This window comes from Notechis scutatus, chromosome 2, assembly GCF_049901735.1.
Source record: "Notechis scutatus isolate UNSWTSFEM ecotype Mainland chromosome 2, rNotScu1.2, whole genome shotgun sequence".
Taxonomy (NCBI): domain Eukaryota; kingdom Metazoa; phylum Chordata; class Lepidosauria; order Squamata; family Elapidae; genus Notechis; species Notechis scutatus.
The window spans coordinates 34,887,129-34,908,208 of NC_142010.1; the positions used below are offsets into that span (position 1 = coordinate 34,887,129).

General features: G+C 39.4%; 1 protein-coding gene across 2 annotated transcripts in view; it reads left to right on the forward strand.

The window, feature by feature from the left end:
- The window catches only part of SLC25A26 (solute carrier family 25 member 26), a 143,199-nt gene that overhangs the window by 110,214 nt on the left and 11,905 nt on the right, over window positions 1–21,080 (forward strand). For both annotated transcript variants that reach the window (XM_026679417.2, XM_087954580.1), the window contains 3 exons: window positions 2,826–2,895; window positions 19,021–19,085; window positions 20,378–20,451. In XM_026679417.2, coding sequence (XP_026535202.1) covers window positions 2,826–2,895; window positions 19,021–19,085; window positions 20,378–20,451 — 209 coding nt within the window. The remainder of the gene's footprint in view (window positions 1–2,825; window positions 2,896–19,020; window positions 19,086–20,377; window positions 20,452–21,080) is intronic.

The following is a 21,080-nucleotide window of genomic DNA, read 5'->3' on the forward strand; positions in this document are numbered from 1 at the left end:
AAGAAACATGTTAGCTCATTTATGTCAAGTGCCAGTGGTGAATTGTTCCCTCTGGTATGCTCTCAAGTGCTGCATTCTGTGGTCTATTTTTAAATGATTCAGAGAGTAGGGCTTTCCCTGCCTTGTGGAAACACCATAATTAAATTGGCCTCTTTGTAAGGGGATTATCTTATTTCCTGTTGGCCAGTTTTCACTCTCCCTTTAGCCTTGGTCATCTAAATTGCTTTGAGTTCTTATATGGAAGGGTGTTGTCCAGTTTTCTTGGTTCTTGACTCTCAGTTCAGCTTTTTTAGAAGCTAGCATCTACCTAGGTTAGAGATAATACTATCTGTAATACTTCTTCATAATCTGATGCCCTCAGATGTTTTCTGATGAAACTGCCACTGTTCCTTATAGCTGGCCATGCTGGTGAAATCAGCTAAGATACTTCACACATACTTATGGACTACTCTACTCGACCAGGGTAAAGCAATAGATGCAATTTACATAGACTTCTGCAAAGCCTTTGATTCAGTGGTACATGACAAACTACTGTTAAATCTAAACTCTTATGGCATTTCCGGATCCCTTCATAAGTGGATTACTGCATTCCTGTCAAACAGGCAACAAATAGTAAAAATAGAGAGCACTATATCAAACCCTGCTCCAGTTAACAGCGGTGTCCCCCAAGGCAGCGTTCTAGAACCCACACTCTTTATACTCTATATAAATGATCTTTGCGATCACCTTATAAGCAACTGCATCCTCTTCGCAGATGATGTAAAACTATTCAACACCACCGACAATGCTACTGTTCCTCAAAGTGACCTTGATTATGTGTCTGAATGGTCAAACAGTAGGCAACTCCAAATATCAACCAACAAATGCTCTGTCCTATACATTGGTAAAAAAATTAGTACACTAAATACAACTAGATGGATATGACTTCATTGATGACCCTCACTCTGTCAAGGACCTAGGAGTACTCATGTCTAATGACCTAAGCACCAGAGCTCACTGTAACAGCATTGCTAAAAAGTCATTAAGAGTTGTAAATCTAATCTTACGAAGCTTCTCCTCTGGAAATATTGAATTGCTAACTAGGGCATACAAAACCTTTCCTAGACCAATACTCGAATACAGCTCATCTGTCTGGAATCCGCATTGTATATCAGACATTAATACAATTGAGTGAGTCTAGACGTATTTCACAAGAAGAGTACTACACTCCTCTGCTCACAACAGAATACCCTATATCACCAGACTTGAAATTTTGGGCTTGGACAATCTTGAACTAGGCCGCCTACGGTTGGACTTAAGCGTAGTACACAAAATTATCTGCTACGATGTCCTACCAGTCAATGACTACTTCAACTTCAACCGCAACAATACAAGAGCACACAACAGATACAAACTGAATGTTAACTGCTCCAAACTTGATTGCGGAAAGTATGACTTCAGCAACAGAGTGGTCAATGCCTGGTATGCACTACCTCACTCTGTTGTTACTTCCTCAAACCCCCAGTCCTTTAACCTCAAACTATCCACTATTGACCTCACCCCTAAGAGGTCTGTAAGGGGCGTGCATAAGTGCACCATCGTGCCTCCCGTCCCTGTCCTATTGTCCCCATTTAATTGTACCTATTTTCTATATTCTTACTCATGTTTTTATAAGCAATTGACAAATCAAATAAATAAATAAAAAATCTGGAAGGCATCACAAAGAAAGCTGATCTAAGCTTGAACTTTTGAATCTTGGTCTTTCTCCAGAAATAGTTGTGGTTTTTGTGGTTGTGAGATGAGCCTTGCTTTGGATATGCTCTATCTACTGATACAGGACTCGGCTGTTGAAATTTCATTTTCCAGCATTCTTCCGATTTTTTTTTTTTTAAATGCCCTGGAATTGGGTTGCTGTTTAAGGAATTGATACAACTGCTTGTCAATCAGTATTCTGGGAAGACTGGAGGAGAATGTGCTCATAATTTGCTATTATTTTTGAAACTGTAAATTGGCTTTCAGTTTAGATGTTTCTGCCCAAAATGTGGGTCAGGTGGGAATACAGATCCCCAGCTCAGCTGTTAGATATATAAAACTCTATACCATTCTAAACAGTTTAGCCATATAGTTAGAGCACTGTTTGTCAACCTTGGCAACTTTAAGACATGTGGAGTTCAACTTCCAGAATTCTCTAGGCTGGGGAATTCTGGAAGTTGAAGTTCACATGTCTTAAAGTTGCCAAGGTTGAGAAACACAGAGTTAGCGGGTTGTCTAGGGCAAGTTACTATTTTCTGGCCAATTTTCTGCCTCATTAAGATTGCTGTTAATAGTGATGATTGCTTAGCTTTGGGACTGCTCAACTTAGTATATCTTAAGACTATTAATATAGTCCAAAGTGTTGGGTATGGTACAATGTGGAGCGGTTGTTTGGAAAAGATATTGTTTGGCATGAGTATTCAGCTTGGAAGTCACTGCTGGTATTTTTTTCCCAGTATTTTTTTGTTCATGTTTTATCTTCCCAAGAGAAAATAAGATCCGGGCAGTATCTGCAAAACTGCATTTCTCCAGGCTGAAACAAATACATATTTAACTCTCTGCAAACAAGCTTCAGTGCTCAGTGCTCAGTGCTCTGCAAACAAGCTATCATTCCTCAGATCGACCACTTTTACATGTGGCCCTTTGGTGGGCGTGGGGTGGGTAGAAGAGATCACTCATTCTATAATTGAAGATGCCACAAAAATAGCCGGTTAAAACTCCAGCACCCACTCACCCTGATAGGAAAGTAGGAAGCTGCAAGCAAAGCAGAGACTAACATTTTGTTCACCCACCTCCTCTCTCTTTAAACACAGGAACTTTGGTCATGGAAGCAAGGACACGTGGTGGATTCTTGGCAGTCGGCAGTCTGTGGAGCATTTGCAGGTGCAAAGGATTATATGTTATCCTGGGAAACATAGAAGAAGAAAAGCAGGGAGGAGGGACAGCGCAACTCTACGAAGGCCAGCGAGGCAGCCGCATTCTTTTAAAATTCCGGTTTGTTTAGAGTGAAGAAAATGGAATGTGGGGAAGAGGGGAGGTGGGGGAAAAATGAGGAGAAGAAGGTTAGTCTAAAGAGCCCAGGCCAGGGTGTCGGTTTGAAAGACAGCCAATTTGTTTTTGGCAAATTTCTGTTATTGAACAAACAGGGCCTGTCAGTCAGCTTCTGGGATTATCCAAAGGTTGGGCTGTAAAACTCTCTGTGAGGAGAACTGTGCACTTGGGTGCGGGTTTATGCAGCTGCCTGCCCTGAGCTCCTCTCCAGGCTCAAGGGCTCTCAGTAAGGCCCATGATTCACTCTTCATGTGACAGCTCTGACAGGACTCTAGATTAAGGCGAGTCAGGAGAACAGAATGTCTACGCTCAGCAGCCTCCAGGCGGAAACTTTCCACGGAGGAGAACCGGAGGCTGAAACATCTGGGCAGTCTCCGGACACTCCGCCTGGAATGAAGAGTGGCAGGACGTGCTCTGGAATGATTGATTGCAAAAGAGCCTGAAAGTTAATTGAATTCTTAAAGAGCCACCTTGCCCTGTTATAACAGTCCGCTTTAAAATAATTTCCCTTCAGATGTCACAAGTGCCACCCGTCCCACCCATCTGACAAGGGGCGGTGAGGGGAAGTGTAATGGTCTGATAGAAACCTCAGATTTAGAGGAAGCTCAGGATTGAGTGGCAAAAACTCTGCAAAATGTGCAGCCTCAGGTTCTGAAGGTGGAGGGAAGCAAGGTGCAAATAGGAGCAATAATGATACTCTCGGGTTGCTGCTGAGTAAAACTCATCCAAATTTAATACAGGTAGTCCTCAACTTAGAACCATTTGCTTAGTGACTGTTTGAAGTTACAATGGTCTTGAAAAGTTCTGAAGCTTTTGTTGTTCTTCTCATTGCGGCTGAGGTATCCAAACATCTGGAGTCTTTTCTTAAAAATTAACAATTTATTCAGATACAGGGTATAATAAAATGGTTATATCAATGATTAAATAGCTGAAGATGTTATAGTAGCCTTCCCCAGGGCAATTAAGATATACTCCCTCATAAACAGCTGCATGGCCAGTTGTCATGGTGATTGGGGATGATGAAAGTCATCATTTGACATTTCTGGAAGAGTCGAGTTTGAGGAAACTGCTAAATGTACTTATCTTTGTAGATACTGGTTCACTTATTCAGTTCGATCATGTAATTACTTACGTTGCATGAAATCATTTTAATACATCAGTTTTCTCTTCCTCCTTCACCATATTTCAGTCTCCTCCCATGTCTTTACATTTTTACTATTTTTAGACTAGTGCATTTACTCATTAAAAGCAAACCTTTCCATCTTTCCGTTTTCTTTGCCAATGGTGTGCAAAATCACTGGAAGAAATTAACGAACATTGGGTACTTATTAATATCATTACTATTTCAGGCAATGAAATTACTTGAAAATGTAACTTGAAGATTTTGTTCCAATTCTCTTTTAATACTCTGCAATCATTTTTTTAAACATTGATCTCAGAAATAGAAATAGGAATATTTTCCCCTGCCCTTTTCAAGGTCAGCTTGAAATTGAACTACTGAATCAATCAAACATAAATCAGAGGACATTTTCTGGTATAATGTTTGCACGCAGCATCTACAGTTGTGCTTGGAGCCTTAAGTTTTGGTTGCTTTGCTGTCCCTTTGCTGAGTAAAGAGCCAATTTCTTTTAGTAAAAGCTTCCCAATGGTTTTAATGAACAACACACAGAACTGTGTACATGCTGCCTAGAAAAAGTCTTGGATAGACATAATTTGAGGGTTTTTGCCAAGTATTGGAGTTCTCCTTGACTTTAACAAGGTTTTGGAAGCTTGAACTGGACCTGGTTTCTCAGTTCATATGTAAGGTAGCCTATAAGTTATCCCCTTTTTAATAGAAAAAAGAATGCTCTGAACATAGGGGCTACATATTTTCTATTTGTGTACCATTATACCAAACATTTTTTTCCACATCCAGCAGGGAATTCAGAGGAGAAAAAGGCGTGAAATATTCAGCTTCTCTTATATTATGTATAAAATAAAATCTCCCCTCTTGTATAAAATAAGGCAGATACATTATATTTGGAAATGGGCACCTTCACAATTTCTCAGTCTTGTATAGTTTTGATGTATCTTGAGTTTGTCTCCTAGGTAATGTGGTATCCCACCTGAGATACAGCCAGACCTTGACTTGGCATCTGTTCAGAGTTATGACAAACCACCCCAAGGATACTTACAACCTGGTTCCAAAGTTCTGATGGCCAGCCCCACCCCTCCACAATCACATGACCGGATTTTGGATAGTCGGTCTACATTTACTGCCATTTGCAGTATCCCACTGTCACATAACTGCAATTTGTAATGTGGTGGGATTTTTTTTAGGGGGGGGGGGCAAAAAACAGTCTTTAATTCCAGTTTTTGGCAAAAACACCCCATAGCAAATAGAGTTTGTTTAATGACCACCTCAAAAGGGTCATAAAATCAGGTTGGTCACATGATGACCCACTTTATGGCTGTCACAATTGGGCAGGCTCCATAAGGTCATAAGTCGAGGACTACCTGTATTCTGGTTTTCATGAGCTGTGATCTGGGGAACATTCTGTGATCTGTGAAGAAGCTTTATGTGGTCTGGGGAGAAGCCATTGCTAAATCTCCCAAAGCTGCTGAAATGTTGACTTTCCAAACTGGATTTTGAAGGAGTCACAAAGTGTATTAACAGTTGTTGAACAAAAGCCAGCATTGTCACTTACTTTACTTCTCACATTCCCCTGCAGAAGATTCTGGCTGCCTCAGTCTTTTCATATATCTTATAAGAGATTGGGGAACAGGCTCTAGACAGAGTATAAATTTTGTAAACCTTCCTTTCCCATGAAAATTTAGAAGCCTAAAATATTTCATCTACTAAATTGTGCATGGGTCATGAAGCAATGAAGATATATAATTACACTTCAAAATGAAACTGGACTTACAGTATAAAACCTTTTAAACATATATAAGTAATATCAGTTGCCTCTGCATTATTTAATTCGGTTACAGTTTTTTGGGGAAAGGAAAATAAAAGTGTACAAACTGCAGCCATAGGCCAACCTTTAATCAAAGCAATGTTGCCAGTACCACAAAAAAGTATATTCAGACACTATGACTGTCTCAGACACCGTCTGTGCTCGTGGTCTTTGCTTTACCACAAAATTTACTTAAAGTGTTCTAGTGGTCAGAAAAGAAGGGAGGAAATTAAACAAAGTACATACACCCTCTGATTTTTAATCTCTCACATTAGCCCCCCCCCCTCACAAAAAATAATAATTGTTGGCTCCTTTCTTAACCAAAAGGTTGTAGAATTGACAGAAAAAAAACCAAACATTACTGTGAAGTTAAATCAACAACACTGTATTTTTCTGTTTTTAATGCCGGTAAAAACTAGAGTGGTTAAAGTCAACTTTCTATGACGATTTAGCAGCTTGCAGTGTATTTTTTTGTTATGTTTACTGGTATGTCTATAAAGAGTAGCTAGCTATTCGACAAAGGCCTAGGAATACAAACTTTAAAATACAGTCAGAAGCCTGCAATCAAATAATTATCTGAGTGATTGAAATCAATAAATGAAATTATGAATGGGTTCTATCACTCTCTCCTTTGCCTTCCATATACTACCTGCTGTCTATTTTATTCAGTTTATTTTTTTAATCTATATCCCACCTTCGTTATTTTGACAAAAAACTCAAGACAGAAAACGAATTCAGCATACTTTCCTCCTCCTGTTTTCCTCACAATAACCCTGTGAGGTGGGTTGGGTTGAAAAAGAGTGACTGGTCCAATATCACCAGCTGGCTTTCATGCCTAAAACAGGACCAAAACTCACAGAATTCCTTGAATCTTTCCTGAAACTAGTTTTAATTCCAGCCAAATTGAGACACTTTTCTTTTTTATTATGCATGAATATGATGAATTATTGAATATAAACACATGGATGAACTTTCATGGTAATGATCTAAGTGCCAGACTATATAGTTATCAAAATTGCAAGTAATAGTAGATACAATAGTTGTTTTACACGATTAATTTTCATTAGTATTTATTAGTATTGCTAATTGCAATAATATTGCAACCAGGTATGAACAAATGACTACAGGGAAATTACATGCAATTCCAAGAATTTTTCTGCAATTGTGTTCTATTTCTATCAGAAAAAAAAAGATTTTAAGCATCATTATAAACCCTAAAAACATAAACAAAAATGGATAGGTGTGCTTTAGTGATATATTTTTCCTATGTGTATAATAATCATAAACTAGAGTGAAAATTACTGATAGAGTCTGGAATGCCCTGGTCTGTATGCTGGAAAAATGTATTTTAAGTTTATTTTTAACTGTAATCATTAATTATATAATATAATTTTATATAAAATAGTAAGCTGTTATTCTGAATCTTCAGAAGAGTAAAATAGATCTCTCCTCCTGAAAGCCAGTTTTGCAAGGACAGGAGATCCTTGTTTAGTATCCACTCATCTGATGACGATTCAGAGTTAGCACACTGCCGTACCATGGTGTCTTACAATGGGTCTGTGTAGTTGCGTAAGTCAGGGGTCCCCAACCACCGGTCCGCGGACTGGTACCGGTCCGCGGAACAAGTCCTACCGGGCTGCTGGCTTGCTGGCGCCGCCATCTTTTTTTGATGAAAAAGTACTTCCGGTGAGCTTTTCGGGTAGAAAGCTCACGGAAGCATGTTTTCATCAAAAAGATGGCGGCACCAGCGCTCGATGAGCTTTTCGGGTAGAAAGCTCACCGGAAGCTATTTTCATCAAAAAGATGGCGGCGCCAGCGCTTCGGTGAGCTTTCGGGTAGAAAGCCATTTCTACCGGAAAAGCTCACCGCAGCTGCGCCCCATCTTGATGAAAAGCTTCGGTGAGTCACCGGAAGCACTTTTTCATAAAAAAGATGGCGGCGCCCAGCTGATGCCGGTACCGGGCCGTGGCGCCCAGCTGATGCCGGTACCGGGCCGCGGCGTAAAAAAGGTTGGGGATCACTGGTGTAAGTTAAACAGATCTTGTTCAGAAACTAGCAACCTTAATTGCATTCTGTCATACTGTCATGAGGTCCTCAAATGTGCACTGATCAGGACCCAAAGGACAGGTATACATTTGTGTTGTTGTCTGCATCTCACCACAGTCAAAAAGGGCAGAAGCCACTGTTTAGTTCCATCTGGTCAGAGTATCTCTGGATCTTGTACCCATGCACAGCTCCTCCGTTGGTTCCGTCCAATGTTGGTTCTTTGTAGTTCTCTGCTTTTAAATTCTTCGAAGTGTTCCCTCGAAGTAAGGAAGCTTTTCCTAGGTTTTAATCTCTGATGAACTGGTTGAAGGCGATAGAGCGGGTATTTATGATTTAAGCCTCTTTCTGTATGCTATTGCTTCTCTGAACAGTAGGAGAGGCAATACCGATGGTAGATTTTATCTAGAGGAATAGGTTTAAGGCATCCGGTAATAATTCTGCTAGCTTCATTCAGAACAACATCTACTTTCCCAATATGTGCTGATTTATACCAAACTGGGTAGGCATATGATCGTCATATACAACCTTGACTTCTGTCCTCTGACAAAGAAGCTGCATGGCAAATTTGGCAGGATGTCACAAATAGTAATCACAGGACTACAGGATTGCTGCAACCATGTGGTATTACCTGACAACAACAAAAATGGGATTGCTGCAATTACTCTCCTTATAACTTCTTAAAAAGGAATAGCAAACAATTTTATTGGAAAGATTGTTGTGAAATTTCTATCTGCTTTATTTTGAAATTTTGTAGGAATTTTCAGGAATTCTTTTTTCTTTCTTTCTTTCTATAATGGGGGAAGATGGTTCAGGCAAACCTGTGAAAGTGTAAGGTGCTGATTTGAACCTTCCAAGTTAGAGAAATTTTATAGCAACAATCAGGCACCTCTGCTTTCAGTTCTTTGTGCTATTATTAATAGGCTACTAACAGGCTTGGCCGCTTCCCTGAATAGAACAATAATAGTTTCAGCTTCAAAAAAGGAAAGAATATGAACCCTGTTAACTGCTGACCTATCATTCTCCTTTCAGTTGTATAGAAGGTAGGTGAGATTTCTAAGCAACAAATTATTTGTCTGAGCTGAGTAATAATATCATGGAAGAGAAATAGAGGAGGTTGTAATTCTGGCCCTTTGCTTGGTAGAACACAAAGCTGGCTGAGAAATTAACCTCAGTTCCTTGCATTATATTTATATTTTATATAAAAGACCTTTCTGTTATTCTGAATTGTTGTGGATGTTTGTCTTTGTATATTTAATATTGAACTGTATTAAAAAATATTGGATTGTTATATTAAAAATATTCAAGTTGATGGACTTTGAAAAAGAATGCCATATTTCTCCATATCCACAGTGCCAATTCTACTGAATCTACTGTTTCTATACCCAGATATTTTCACTAGTAAAGATCAACATAAAAATTAGTTCAGCTTGTATAAACTTTGCAGGATTCAGGGACACAATATAGGTAGTCCTCAACTTTTGACTACAATTCAAATACAACCCAAAATTTCCATTGCAAAGCAAAATGGTTGTTAAGTGAGTTTTGCCCCATTCTACAACCTTTCATGCCACAGTTAAGTAAGGCACTTCAGTTATTAAGTTAATAACATGGTTGTTAAATGAATATGGCACTTCCATTGACTTTGCTTGTTACATTGTTACAAAAGGTGATCACATGACCTTAGAATACTGCAAACATTATAAATGCATTCCAGTTGCCAAGTGTCTGAATTTTGATCATGTGACCATGGAGATGCTGCAATGATCATTAGTGCCTTAAGTCATTTTTTTCAGTGTTGTTGTAACTTTGAATGGTCCCTAAATGAATGGTTGTAAGTCAAGGATTACCTGTATGAATTCCAGCATTCTACACAAAATTGTAATTATGGATGAGTAAGGACTTCCTTAAGGGATGCGGTGGCTCAGTAACGAAGACGCTGAGCTTGTCGATCAGCCAGGTCAGCAGCTTGGCAGTTCGAATCCCTAGGACTGCATAACAGAGTGAGCTCCTGTTACTTGTCCCAGTTTCTGCCACCTAGCAGTTCGAAAGTATGTAAAAATGCAAGTAGAAAAATAGGGACTACTTTGGTGGGAAGGTAACAGCGTTCCGTGTGCCTTCAGCATTTAGTCATGTCCATGGAGACATCTTCGGACAGCGCTGGCTCTTCGGCTTACAAACGGAGATGATCACCACGCCCTAGAACTGGAAACAACTAGCATGTACGTGCGAAGGGAACTTTTACCTTTAAGGACTTCCTTTAATTCTCCTCTTCTGCATATGAAGCCATCTTATAAAATGTATATGTCAATCCTGAGCCTTCAACAGCAGGATGAACTAAAAAGATTAAATAAACATATGCGAAACATATGTAACCATTGGCATGTCACAAAATTTCAGTCAATTTAAATAAAGATGACTGAAGGAGTCTTTTCTAAAACAAACTGATGAGAATTTCTTTTCTCCTTTTACCCATTTTGAATTGTCTAGGCAAGATTCCAAGTTTTTCTTCTTGAAGTCAAAAAGGCAAGAAATATGTTAGGCAGATGCCTCCGAAGACAGTCAAAATAGCTTCAACAATTGGAGGTTTCCTATCTTCATGTCACCCTTGCTTCGCTGAAGCCACTGCTAGCATTGAATCACAACCAACATCACACAAGTGTAATTGCTTATACTCAATGACTCAGATGCGTTCTGGAGACTCTTCTAATTCTCTATAGCAGGCCGAATAAGGGTGCAGAGGACAGAAGAGTGACATGGAATGACACAGTTGGACATGGGCGGAGGGCCTCACTTGATACTGGGAGAATCAAAGAGGCTCAGTGGGTAGGTGATCAGGTAAATGGGCAGGGGTTTGATTTTTTACTTTGGCGGTCATGAATTATTTTAGGACAGGGATGTCAAACTCGATTTCACTGAGGGCCGCATCAGTGCTGTGTTGATCTCGGGGATGGGCGGGATGAGTGTGACCAGGGTGGGCGTGGCCTGCTTGATATAATTCGTGTTGGTGCCTGTGGTGTCCCGCGGTGCCTCTGCCAGTGAAAACAGGCTCCTTAGCTCCGTTTTCAGTTGCAACAGCCTCCTGCAACCCTCTGCCAGTGAAGAACGGAGCTCGGGAGGGCCGCACGTGGAAAGAAGCCATTTTAAAAAGGATTGGGGAGAGGAGGTTAAGGTAAGGTAGGGGAGAAGAGAGGAGAAAGAAAGAAAAAGATAAGAGAAGGTTGTTCTGCATGAAAACTGGATTTTTTGTCGCTAGATTTTTCTAGTTGAAGCAGAGAATTGGAGGGGATACAGCACCCAGTCTCTTAATCCCCTGGCTGATAAGTCATACCAGAAAGGAAGCATTTGATCTGCAATTCTACAACAATCCTCCCAACACTTTGAATCGGGTCAATTAAAAATGGGCTAAATTGTCCAGTTTAGTGTCAGAGTTCCAGAAAAACAAACTCCAACAGCAAAACTCCAAGACAGGCATTTTCTCGAAGTTCCATTTTATTAGAGTGATCATACTGGCATATCTGGGAAAACCTGAATCTGAAAGTTCTGGGTTTTCCTCCAATAAGTAAAATTTACAAATCTACCCCCTGCACCCATCATTCCATCACATTCCCCAATCCCCATCCGTTCCAACTTGAGACATCCCTTCAACCACTCCTTCACCAGGTGCAGGAATAATAACATGACCTTGACTTTAAAGAAAAATGCTATGACGTCTAACCATATATGCTCCATGAAATCCCCCCTCCCAACTTCCCACGCTCAAGAATGTGGAAGCTTCTGTTGCTAATATGGCTTCCAAAGCTGACATTTACATTATAGCAAAAGGAAAGAGATGCTATCATGATCAAAGATGCGGAAATACAAAGTCCATGATCAGAGGCACTGTCATTCTACATGTCAGATGCTCTATAGAGGCAGAGAGGCTGAGTGTAATGCTTTGTTCAGAAGAGCCAGAGGCTGTACTTTTTTGCAGCTTGTGACCAATATTGGAACTTATAGGAAAAACTCAGAAAGAATCAAGGCTACCCAGAGGGAGAGGCAATCAGTATATTTGGGGATACCTCATACCAATAAGGACATTAAAGCAATCCTTTCTACTGCTACAGGTGCCTTTCCCCCAAACTTACAAAACAACACAGTACATCAACAGACATGAAAATGTTGAAGCAAAACATGTTTGCCACGTGTTTGCTTCAATATTGGTCTTCTCTAGTCAGTTTGCAAGGTCAAAACTATAATTCTCACCTTAATAAGGAGAAAAACATAAAAGCCTACCTTTCAGTCAAATATTTGAAATGCATTTAATTTTTAAGACTCCTCCAAAAATTTAGATTATTGAATGTATTTATTGGCTACCCTATATCTCAACTTCATTATTTAATTAAAAAAATGTTGTTATGATGGACTGCTCTGAGAAGGGAATTGCTATAACCCTAGACTTAAAGATTGCTGTTAATACGGTTTTGTTATTCTGTCCAGTGTAGAGGTTTCCTTCTGTCAGTTAGATTGATCTAATCCACTTTGATGCTTTTTATAATATAATATATTGGATTGACAATATTGATTTGAAACATTTGAAGAAATGGATGAATGCTGTAGTGTTTTTCCACTTCCACATTCTGTCCATAAAACACATTTCTTCTTTAATCATGGACATGTCATAAGAGCAGAAATCTATTGAAAGTGAAGATTGCAAACAATAAAATGCTAGTGACGGCTTTTTTGCCGACAGCTGCCTTGGTTTCCCTTCTGTTCCAATTAGGTCTGACAAGTTTATAGTGCTGTGTTTAAGAGAGTTTCCTTGTCCATACAAGGCATTTAAAGTCAATGATGACATCTCTCTTTAGAAGTGACTCTGTGCAGATGCTCAAGACAGTTCTTCCAATCCTAAATTGGTTAAAGAATTACAGAGGAAATGCCCAGTTTTTTGAAGTTTCTGCTCCTATTGTGTCTCAAATCTTCCTTTTATAGGATATCCGAATTTCCTTTCTAACTGATGAAAGTCGTTAGGCTGCTTGGTTGTGAGTCTTCCAGGAGCTTTTAATGTAAATATATAAATATGGATGGTGATATTCTTAAATCTAAGTCTTCAAGAGGCCTTAAACATAGTGTGGATTTCTTTTAGAAGTACAACTTAGCCAATGGGCAGATATCAGCAAAAGATTGCTCACTGGGGGATAAGTACCATCACAGCATACAATTGTCATTGTTATTTGATTCCAGATGGATTATATTTCCTTTAAAGATCTGTTACCAATTAATCTTGGGAAACCCAGACACCAAGTTGCAGGAGGCAAGACTCATTGCTTTTTTCCAGTGTGCTTCCATACCTCACCTGAAGTCAATTCTCCTCGCAAAGGCCGTGAGAATCAGAAACGCTGTGAAGTAAAATGTACACGAGGCTGGCGCTTCATGATGTCCCATGGAAGGCATCTTGTTTAAATTGTCATTGTTGAATTACTTTTGTGGATGGTCTCGGTAGCATTGATACTGTTTACTAGAGGAACCAATTACAATGGGTTTTGTCACTAAGGAATTCTACTAAAATATAAACACCTCTATTGGTTGTAAACCTGTTGTGTATATTAATTAATTACAGTTGAAAATGCTGCAATTATGAAGTTTTTTTTTTAATGTGTGTGTGTGTGTGTGTGTGTGTGGTTTTCCCTTCGTAGGCCATTAGTTTCTGCAAAATATTGTGCCAGCTTATATAATCAGATTTTAAATATTGGGAGCATGCTTAGTATACTAGGGATTTGGAGTGATCTTCACTGCTCAAAGACTGTAGATTGTTTTAACAGTTCTTACTGCGTCCCTACTGTTTTACAAGTAGACCTCGACACATGACCACAATGGAGCCTGCCCGTTATGATCTCATTTTGTGATGACTGTTAGGTGAGACAGAGTTACTTAACAAACCCCCACCCCTGTTTTCCCTTGATGTGGTCACTAAATGAACGTGTCAGTCATTAAGTGGAGCATGGGATGCCTCAGGGGTGGGGAAGGCCCTGAGAAGGATAGTGCAGGCCTAGGCCCTCCTGCCCAAGGTCTCTTGAGGCCTCTCCACCCCCTGGGACACCCCGTGCTCTCTTCTGCCTCTCTGGATCCCCACCGCCCTTGGGCCTGCTTTCCCCCACCACTGGGTCCCCATAGGATAGGACTTAGGTCTGATTCCCACACCACAAGAGCTGTAGTGGTGCAGTGGTTAGAATGCTGCATTGCAGGTGAATTCTGCTGATTGCCAAGGATTTAATCCTGACTGGCTTAAAGTTGACTAACAAAGTGCATAAATAACAAAAGGGCATAAATTTACAGATACAGATAATCAGAGTTGGAAGGGACCTTGTAGGTCATCTAGTCCAAACCCCCCCCAAGCGGAAGACCCTACACCATTTCTGACAAATGGCAGTCCAATCTCTTCTTGAAGGTCTCAAGTGATGGCGCTCCCACAACTTCCGAGGGCAAGCTGTTCCATTGGTTGATTGTTCTCACTGTCAGAAAGTTTCTCCTTATTTCCAGGTTAAATCTCTCCTTGTTCAGTTTCCATCCATTATTCCTTGTCTGGCCTATAGGCGCTTTAGAAAATAGCTCGACCCCTTCCTCCCTGTGGCAGCCCCTCATTGATTTGCCATTGATGGTGTAGTGAAGATTTTTCAACTAACAGTTTCTGAACATATTATCTTGGGACTCACTCCTAAGAAGTCCCCAGATATAGCATTCAGCATCGGTTAAGGATAGGCAAGAAAACAGAAAAGATCGGTAGAGAGAAGTTTTTAAAAAGTATCTGTGCATACAGACATGGCTAGTACAAATTGGCAGTCTTTTTGAAGTGCAAAATTTCTCCTCTCTACATTTTGTTCTCAGAACTGGTTTTAGAGGCACAGAAAAATCCACAAACTACTGTGCTACATTGCAATAATATACTATGAGGCATGACAAACCACTTGTCATGCCTTGTTGTGGGATCCTAAACGCTGCTGCTAAAAATAAAAGTGTAGATACCACATGAGCCACGGTGGCGCAGTACTGCAGAGTGCAGTACTGCAGGCTATTTCTGCTACCTGCTGGCTGCCTGCAATTTGGCAGTTCAAATCTCACCAGGCTCAAGGTTGACTCAGCCTTCCATCCTTCCAAGGTCGGTAAAATGAGGATCCAGATTGTTGGGGCCAATATGCTGACTCTGTAAACCACTTAGAGAGGGCTGTAAAGCACCGTAAAGCAGTATATAAGTCTTAAGTGCTATTGCTACTAGGGCTCACATCCTCCTCCTCTCTTACCTTTTGAAGAGCTCTGGAGCCTTTTGTAGAGTTGGAAGAAGACACTTCACCACAATGCAATTCTGGAAGCAACTGCCATATTGCCAGTAGCCACATTGAACTATTGCTGAGAACATGGTGGCGCTTCTGGAATTGCACCAGAGATAAGATCTTTACACTTGTATAATGAAGCAATCCTTTTTTTTTTTTTTTTTTCTGCTTATGGGGGGTGGGGGTGCAGCAATAATAAAAGCTTTTGCACACTGTAAAAATTTTTTGTTCTCCGAAATCTTCTAACAATGCCAATGAACAATGAATACAAATGTTAACGTTTCTTGGTCCCTTGTTGAGTATGAAAACATCCGTTTCCATTTACAAGAGAAGACTGGAAATAACTATCCCCACTCAACCTATCCTTTCCTTAGACCTCAAAAACTAGCAATTAGAACACCTATAGCATCTGCGAATGTCAAAGTCTGCTCTTAATTAAAGCTGTTGTATATTATCTAAGATACAGTTTGATCTATCCGCTTGGATGTGAATATATATATATATATATATATATATATATATATATATATATATATATATATATATATATATATATATTTGTTTTCTTAAGTTCGATAAGAAGCGTTAAACTTATAAAATCAAGAGGTTTTCCCAAATTCATACAAAGTTAGTTGGAAAATGTAGTTTTCAGTCTTTACCGATTGAAATATCTCTTTGCCACCTATACTTTGGAAAAGCACATGCTTTCTTATTCCACAAAGCTAAGAGGAAAAGCTCACTATTTATAGATATCTCCAGGCCAATGTTACTGTGCTGGATTTTCTGAAACAAGTGATCTGATCTTGGCCCTTTGTGTATTATACTGTACTCTCCTTCAAGAAAATTTTGCTTTTTTTAAAGCCTCTTTTGTTCTTTTCTTTATTGCTGTGGTTCTTTTCTTAGCTAGAGTGGTATCGCATTGTTAGAACAGTAAATCCTTTTCCTGATTCTAAATGCATTAGTCATATTATTGTTTCTAAAGAAATAACTATAATTCTCCATTTCTTACTGCATCATAGTTACATCCACAGCTCAGAAGCAAGATGGGATTGTTCAGATGTAGTCATTTTTATCACAATGAGCATATTTACGAGTTAACGTTTAATTAGTTTAAAAAGTTATATGAGTCATTCTTTCCTGTTTTCCCCCCCAATAACAGGTAAATAAACTGTACAAGTATATTTCTGTACTGGGAAGGATTTTTGGATAATCCTGGATTATGGCAAACAGATTATTTGCTTGTTTGCTCATGTATAATTCTCCCCATATCTACTGCATGGCAGGTATGCAAATTGGATCTAATACTGGTTATGGATCCTGGCTTCTCTAGTTTGAATAACACACTAAGCCAGGACTGTCAAACTCCCAGCCCATGGGCTGGATGCGTCACACTCTGGCCACGCCTACACACACTTTAGCGAAGAGGGAAAAAGTCCTGATATGTTAATGTGACACTGTCATAACGACATGAGTCGTTATCCCTGCACTTAGCTGTTCTGTCTTTTTAGCTTTGTCGCTTTTCCATTTTATCAGTTTTAAGAAAAAATTACATATTTGATGTTGGCTTAAGGTTAACTTTTCTCAAATTGGCTATTTCCAATTATATGTGTTGTGACTGCAGTTGACTGGTGCATACGTTAGATATTGGGAAACACTTTGGCTTATAGCTCACCTTACTCTACAGCAATTGTGTTTTTCAAGTCTTTGCTTTTAGACTCCTCTGTTGAACATTCCGATGAAATTAGGGTTGGCATTTCTAAGAGATTATGTCCAACCTTCTTGAATCAGCCAGAAAATGTTTGGCTATAAGCACTATTTCTGCATCTTATTCAAACGATTGGAATCCCAGAGATAATTAGAATGATTTTCCAGATGGTGTAAAATCAGTGCAGGCAGATGAAGGCTTATTAAAGTTTCATTGATAGGTGATAATCTGATTCATATATTGAGTGGTGCTTTTTTTTTTTTACCAATTACGGCATAAAAATCCCACATTTGAAATGTTGAGTTTGGCCAATCGGGCCATCTTGTCTTGGCAGGGCCATGTAACATTCCTGCTTCACTGGGTCCTAATGGTTTTCCCGATGTAATTCAGAGTGTTGGTTATCCCCTTACCTGGTATAGGTTCAGGACCAGCTTGTTTGTGGAACTGCTTTCCCCAACTGTTTCTGCCAGCCTTGCACATTCTAATGCAATGGACGTACTTCAGATTCCACTGTTGAAGCAACTTCATGGGATGGGAATGGGGAGACATGCCTTTTCTGTTGCAACACCTGCCCTCAAGAAGGATCTCCCTCTGATCTATGGTTCGCCTGATCCAGTTACCATTAAAAAAAAAAATACATTAAACGCTTGGCTGTTCCATCAGGTGTTTGGATCAGAATGATAGGAGATCTCACCTTGGGAGATGTAGTATATATGGAGGGTTCCCAATTGCCTATTAATTGCAGATGTTGTAATTTTTAATTGTATTTCCATTTTTGTTTTTTCTCATTGCTATCCCATCACCCACTGAATTCAGTTGCATGGCTATGTTCCATAAATACATAATCACCTCTTGAATTAGACCTCTTGTTTTTTTAGGGTGGGAATGATGAGTGAATAGGTACATAAATCTACTGAAAGCCATGTTCTTTGAACTTTGTGTCTTTCATTTTCCTGTTGTGAAGTATTGTAAGCACGTTTAGTGAAAGAAGTGATGGGATAAGTATAGTTCACTCTTCCTTTGTGTCTTTAGCTTGCTCCTCCTTCTAAATTTTCACTTCTGCCTCCTATATCTAGCTAGATGACATTCTCAACCCCTCTAACTCTTTTTGTAATTCCTGTTTTCTTCAGACAGAATGGAAAGCTAAACTGGGAAGAGGTTGTTCTGAATCCTCTTCACCCTCCCCCCCGCCCCCAAAGCTAATAAAATCAGCCACAGAGAAATTTGGAGGACCATCATTTTTAATTAATTAATTGGTTGGTTGCTTGGTTGGTTGGTTGGTTGGTTGGTTGGCTGGCTGGCTGGTTGGTTGGTTGGTTGGTTGGTTGGTTGGTTGGTTGGTTGGTTGGTTGGTTCATTCATTCATTCATTCATTCATTCATTCATTCATTCATTCATTTATATTTCCTATTAATGGCCCATGTACCTCCATGTAGCCGGGTCAGAAAGATATTGAGGAATTGAGAACCACTGAGAGATTTAAGATGGCCAGGATGATCATATCTCTCCCATCTAGCCTCTTCAAATCATCTGGTGGAAGCAAATGGCATCTCTATATTTTATCCAAACTGAAAATCTGACTGAAAAGGGTCCAGATAATCCATTTCTTCTGGGGTCCTCTGTAAATGCAGCCTGTACATCTTTTCAACAGTGTTCCTCTAAAAAGGAAAGTTGGAGGCTAGACAAAAATTGGCCAGAGAATTTTTATATCCAATATAAACAAATACATACAGAAAGATACGGTTTATACACACATACATATACAGATGCATACAGATGCATTTTTGGACTATTACCACAAGTCAACGTGGCTCTGACTTCAGATAAACCTTTGAGGTGAAGGACAAGGTTCAGGAATAATCATGAAGTGAATTTGGCAGAAGCTGTGGGAACTATGGGGCTAAGCAGCCTGCATTGTAAACTAACAAAGTCTTGTTTGTATTTGGCATTTTTATATGCTCAGGTGGATTTGCAGCTGCAGTGACCACTCCTCTGGATGTAGCCAAGACAAGAATTATGTTGGCAAAGGTAAGAACTTGAAGAAGAGTGTAGAGATGGCTGGCAAGTTTTCAGATTAATAATTCTGGCATCTTGCTTAGTAGCAGCAACAAAACTGAATCCAGCGTCTATTGCTAATTTCACTGCAAGAATCATAATGAGAGCATAGGTACATTTCATTTCTGCATTGAAGACGAACTACAGTACTACCTTTCTTTTCTTCAATAATCTAGTTCTAGTAGCAAATACGTACCTTTGAAACACTAAGCAGCTTTCTAATCCACTGTTTTTTTGTGTGACATGATGTTCTTAGGTGATAATATTTACAGTGATGATGAGTATCTGTTTGGTAGAATAAATGGGAAACTTTAAATTCTTGACTATGAGCTGTTGAGCATATTATTTATTTATTTATTTATTTATTTATTTATTTATTTATTTATTTATTTATTTATTTATTTATTTATTATTTATTTATTTATTTATTATTAAGAAAGTGTATATGGTTGCCTACATATAATATAAATACATTATTATTTTATATTATGTGACAAATATATATTAAGATAATGTATATGGTTGCCTCCATATAAATTATATAAATTATGAGTTCCCTCATTGTGACTCCTGAAGGCTTACAGAAGTAAAACCCCAAATATAAAACCCAATGAACCCCTATCAAAGAAACCACTTAATGGGTTTCACATTCCCCTGGGCACAGGTAGTATTCAGCAGGTTCTGACCAGTTCTGGAGAACCAGTAGCGGAAATTTTGAGTAGTTCAGAGAAATACCGGCAAATACCACCTCTGACTGGCCTCAGCCCCATCTATTCTCTGCCTCCTGAGTCCCAGCTGATCGGCTGGGTCTTCTTTTGTTGCCCTGCACAGGAGAACGGAGCTGGAAAGAAGGTTAGTGGGGTGGGAAGGGAATGGGGATTTGGCAGTATCCTTCCCCTGCCAGGCCCACCAAGCCATGCCCACAGAACGGGTAGTAAGAAATGTTTGAATCTCACTACTGCCCCTGGGTCTCTAGGCCTATTCACAACATTATTTTTTCAAGGCCTTTCGAAAGAGTGTCACAATGGAGGCCAATCTTATCTTTGATGTTTCTTCAGGGAGGGAGCCACCACAGAGAAGGCTTATTTTGGGTCCACTAGAACCAAATATTCATCAGATCATGGTTTTCTAGTTCAAGTCATTATCATCTCTTGTGAAAGAGTTTCAGCTGTGAGAGACCTTTGTGTGATGACATTTTGGCTGAAATAACGGTCTTCCTGGAGGCGGCTTTTTATATGTATACGTCTGCTTCTTTTTCTGTATAGACTGGCTCCAGAACCGCAAGTGGGAATGTGTTATCAGCTCTTCAAGGTGTTTGGAGAACTCAAGGGATATCTGGGTAAGGATAAATAAAGGTGCAGGGATGAATTGAGGGAAAATGTAAACACATTTTTTTTTTCCAGTAGAAAGTGGATTTTTTTCCCCCCCTGAATGACTATGCAAAGCAAGATATTTGTATATTTTTTCACTTAAATGTTCCATGCTTTAAATCTTGTGTATGTGCTGTCTGGTGATAATTCATGAGAAGTTTCTGAGTAAGTTAAATTGATGTTAGCTAGATAGTTTTTCTGCAGGGCTGTGAACCAAGGAGGGTGTTTATTTCAGATGTTTTGTATATTGCAAGAGTTTAAATAGTTCATGATGCGAACGGTGGGAGGGAGGGAAGCTTTTTTTGTTGCTTAGGGAAGCCAGCAGTTATAATCTGTTTTGTGACTGGTGTGAGTCCATTGTTAAGACATTCTGTAGTTTATTTTGAGTCAAAAGATAGCAGAGTCTTTCCCAAAGAGCACTAGGAAAGTTACGATGAGCACAAAATATTATAGATCTATGTATTCTTTTTTATTTCATGATTTATAATTCACCTTTCCTCTAGGAATTCAAACCCTGTATTTTTTCCTCCAGTTTTATCTTCCCCAAGACAGCATGAACTTAATTAGGCTGTGAGACAATGAGCAGGCCCAAATCATC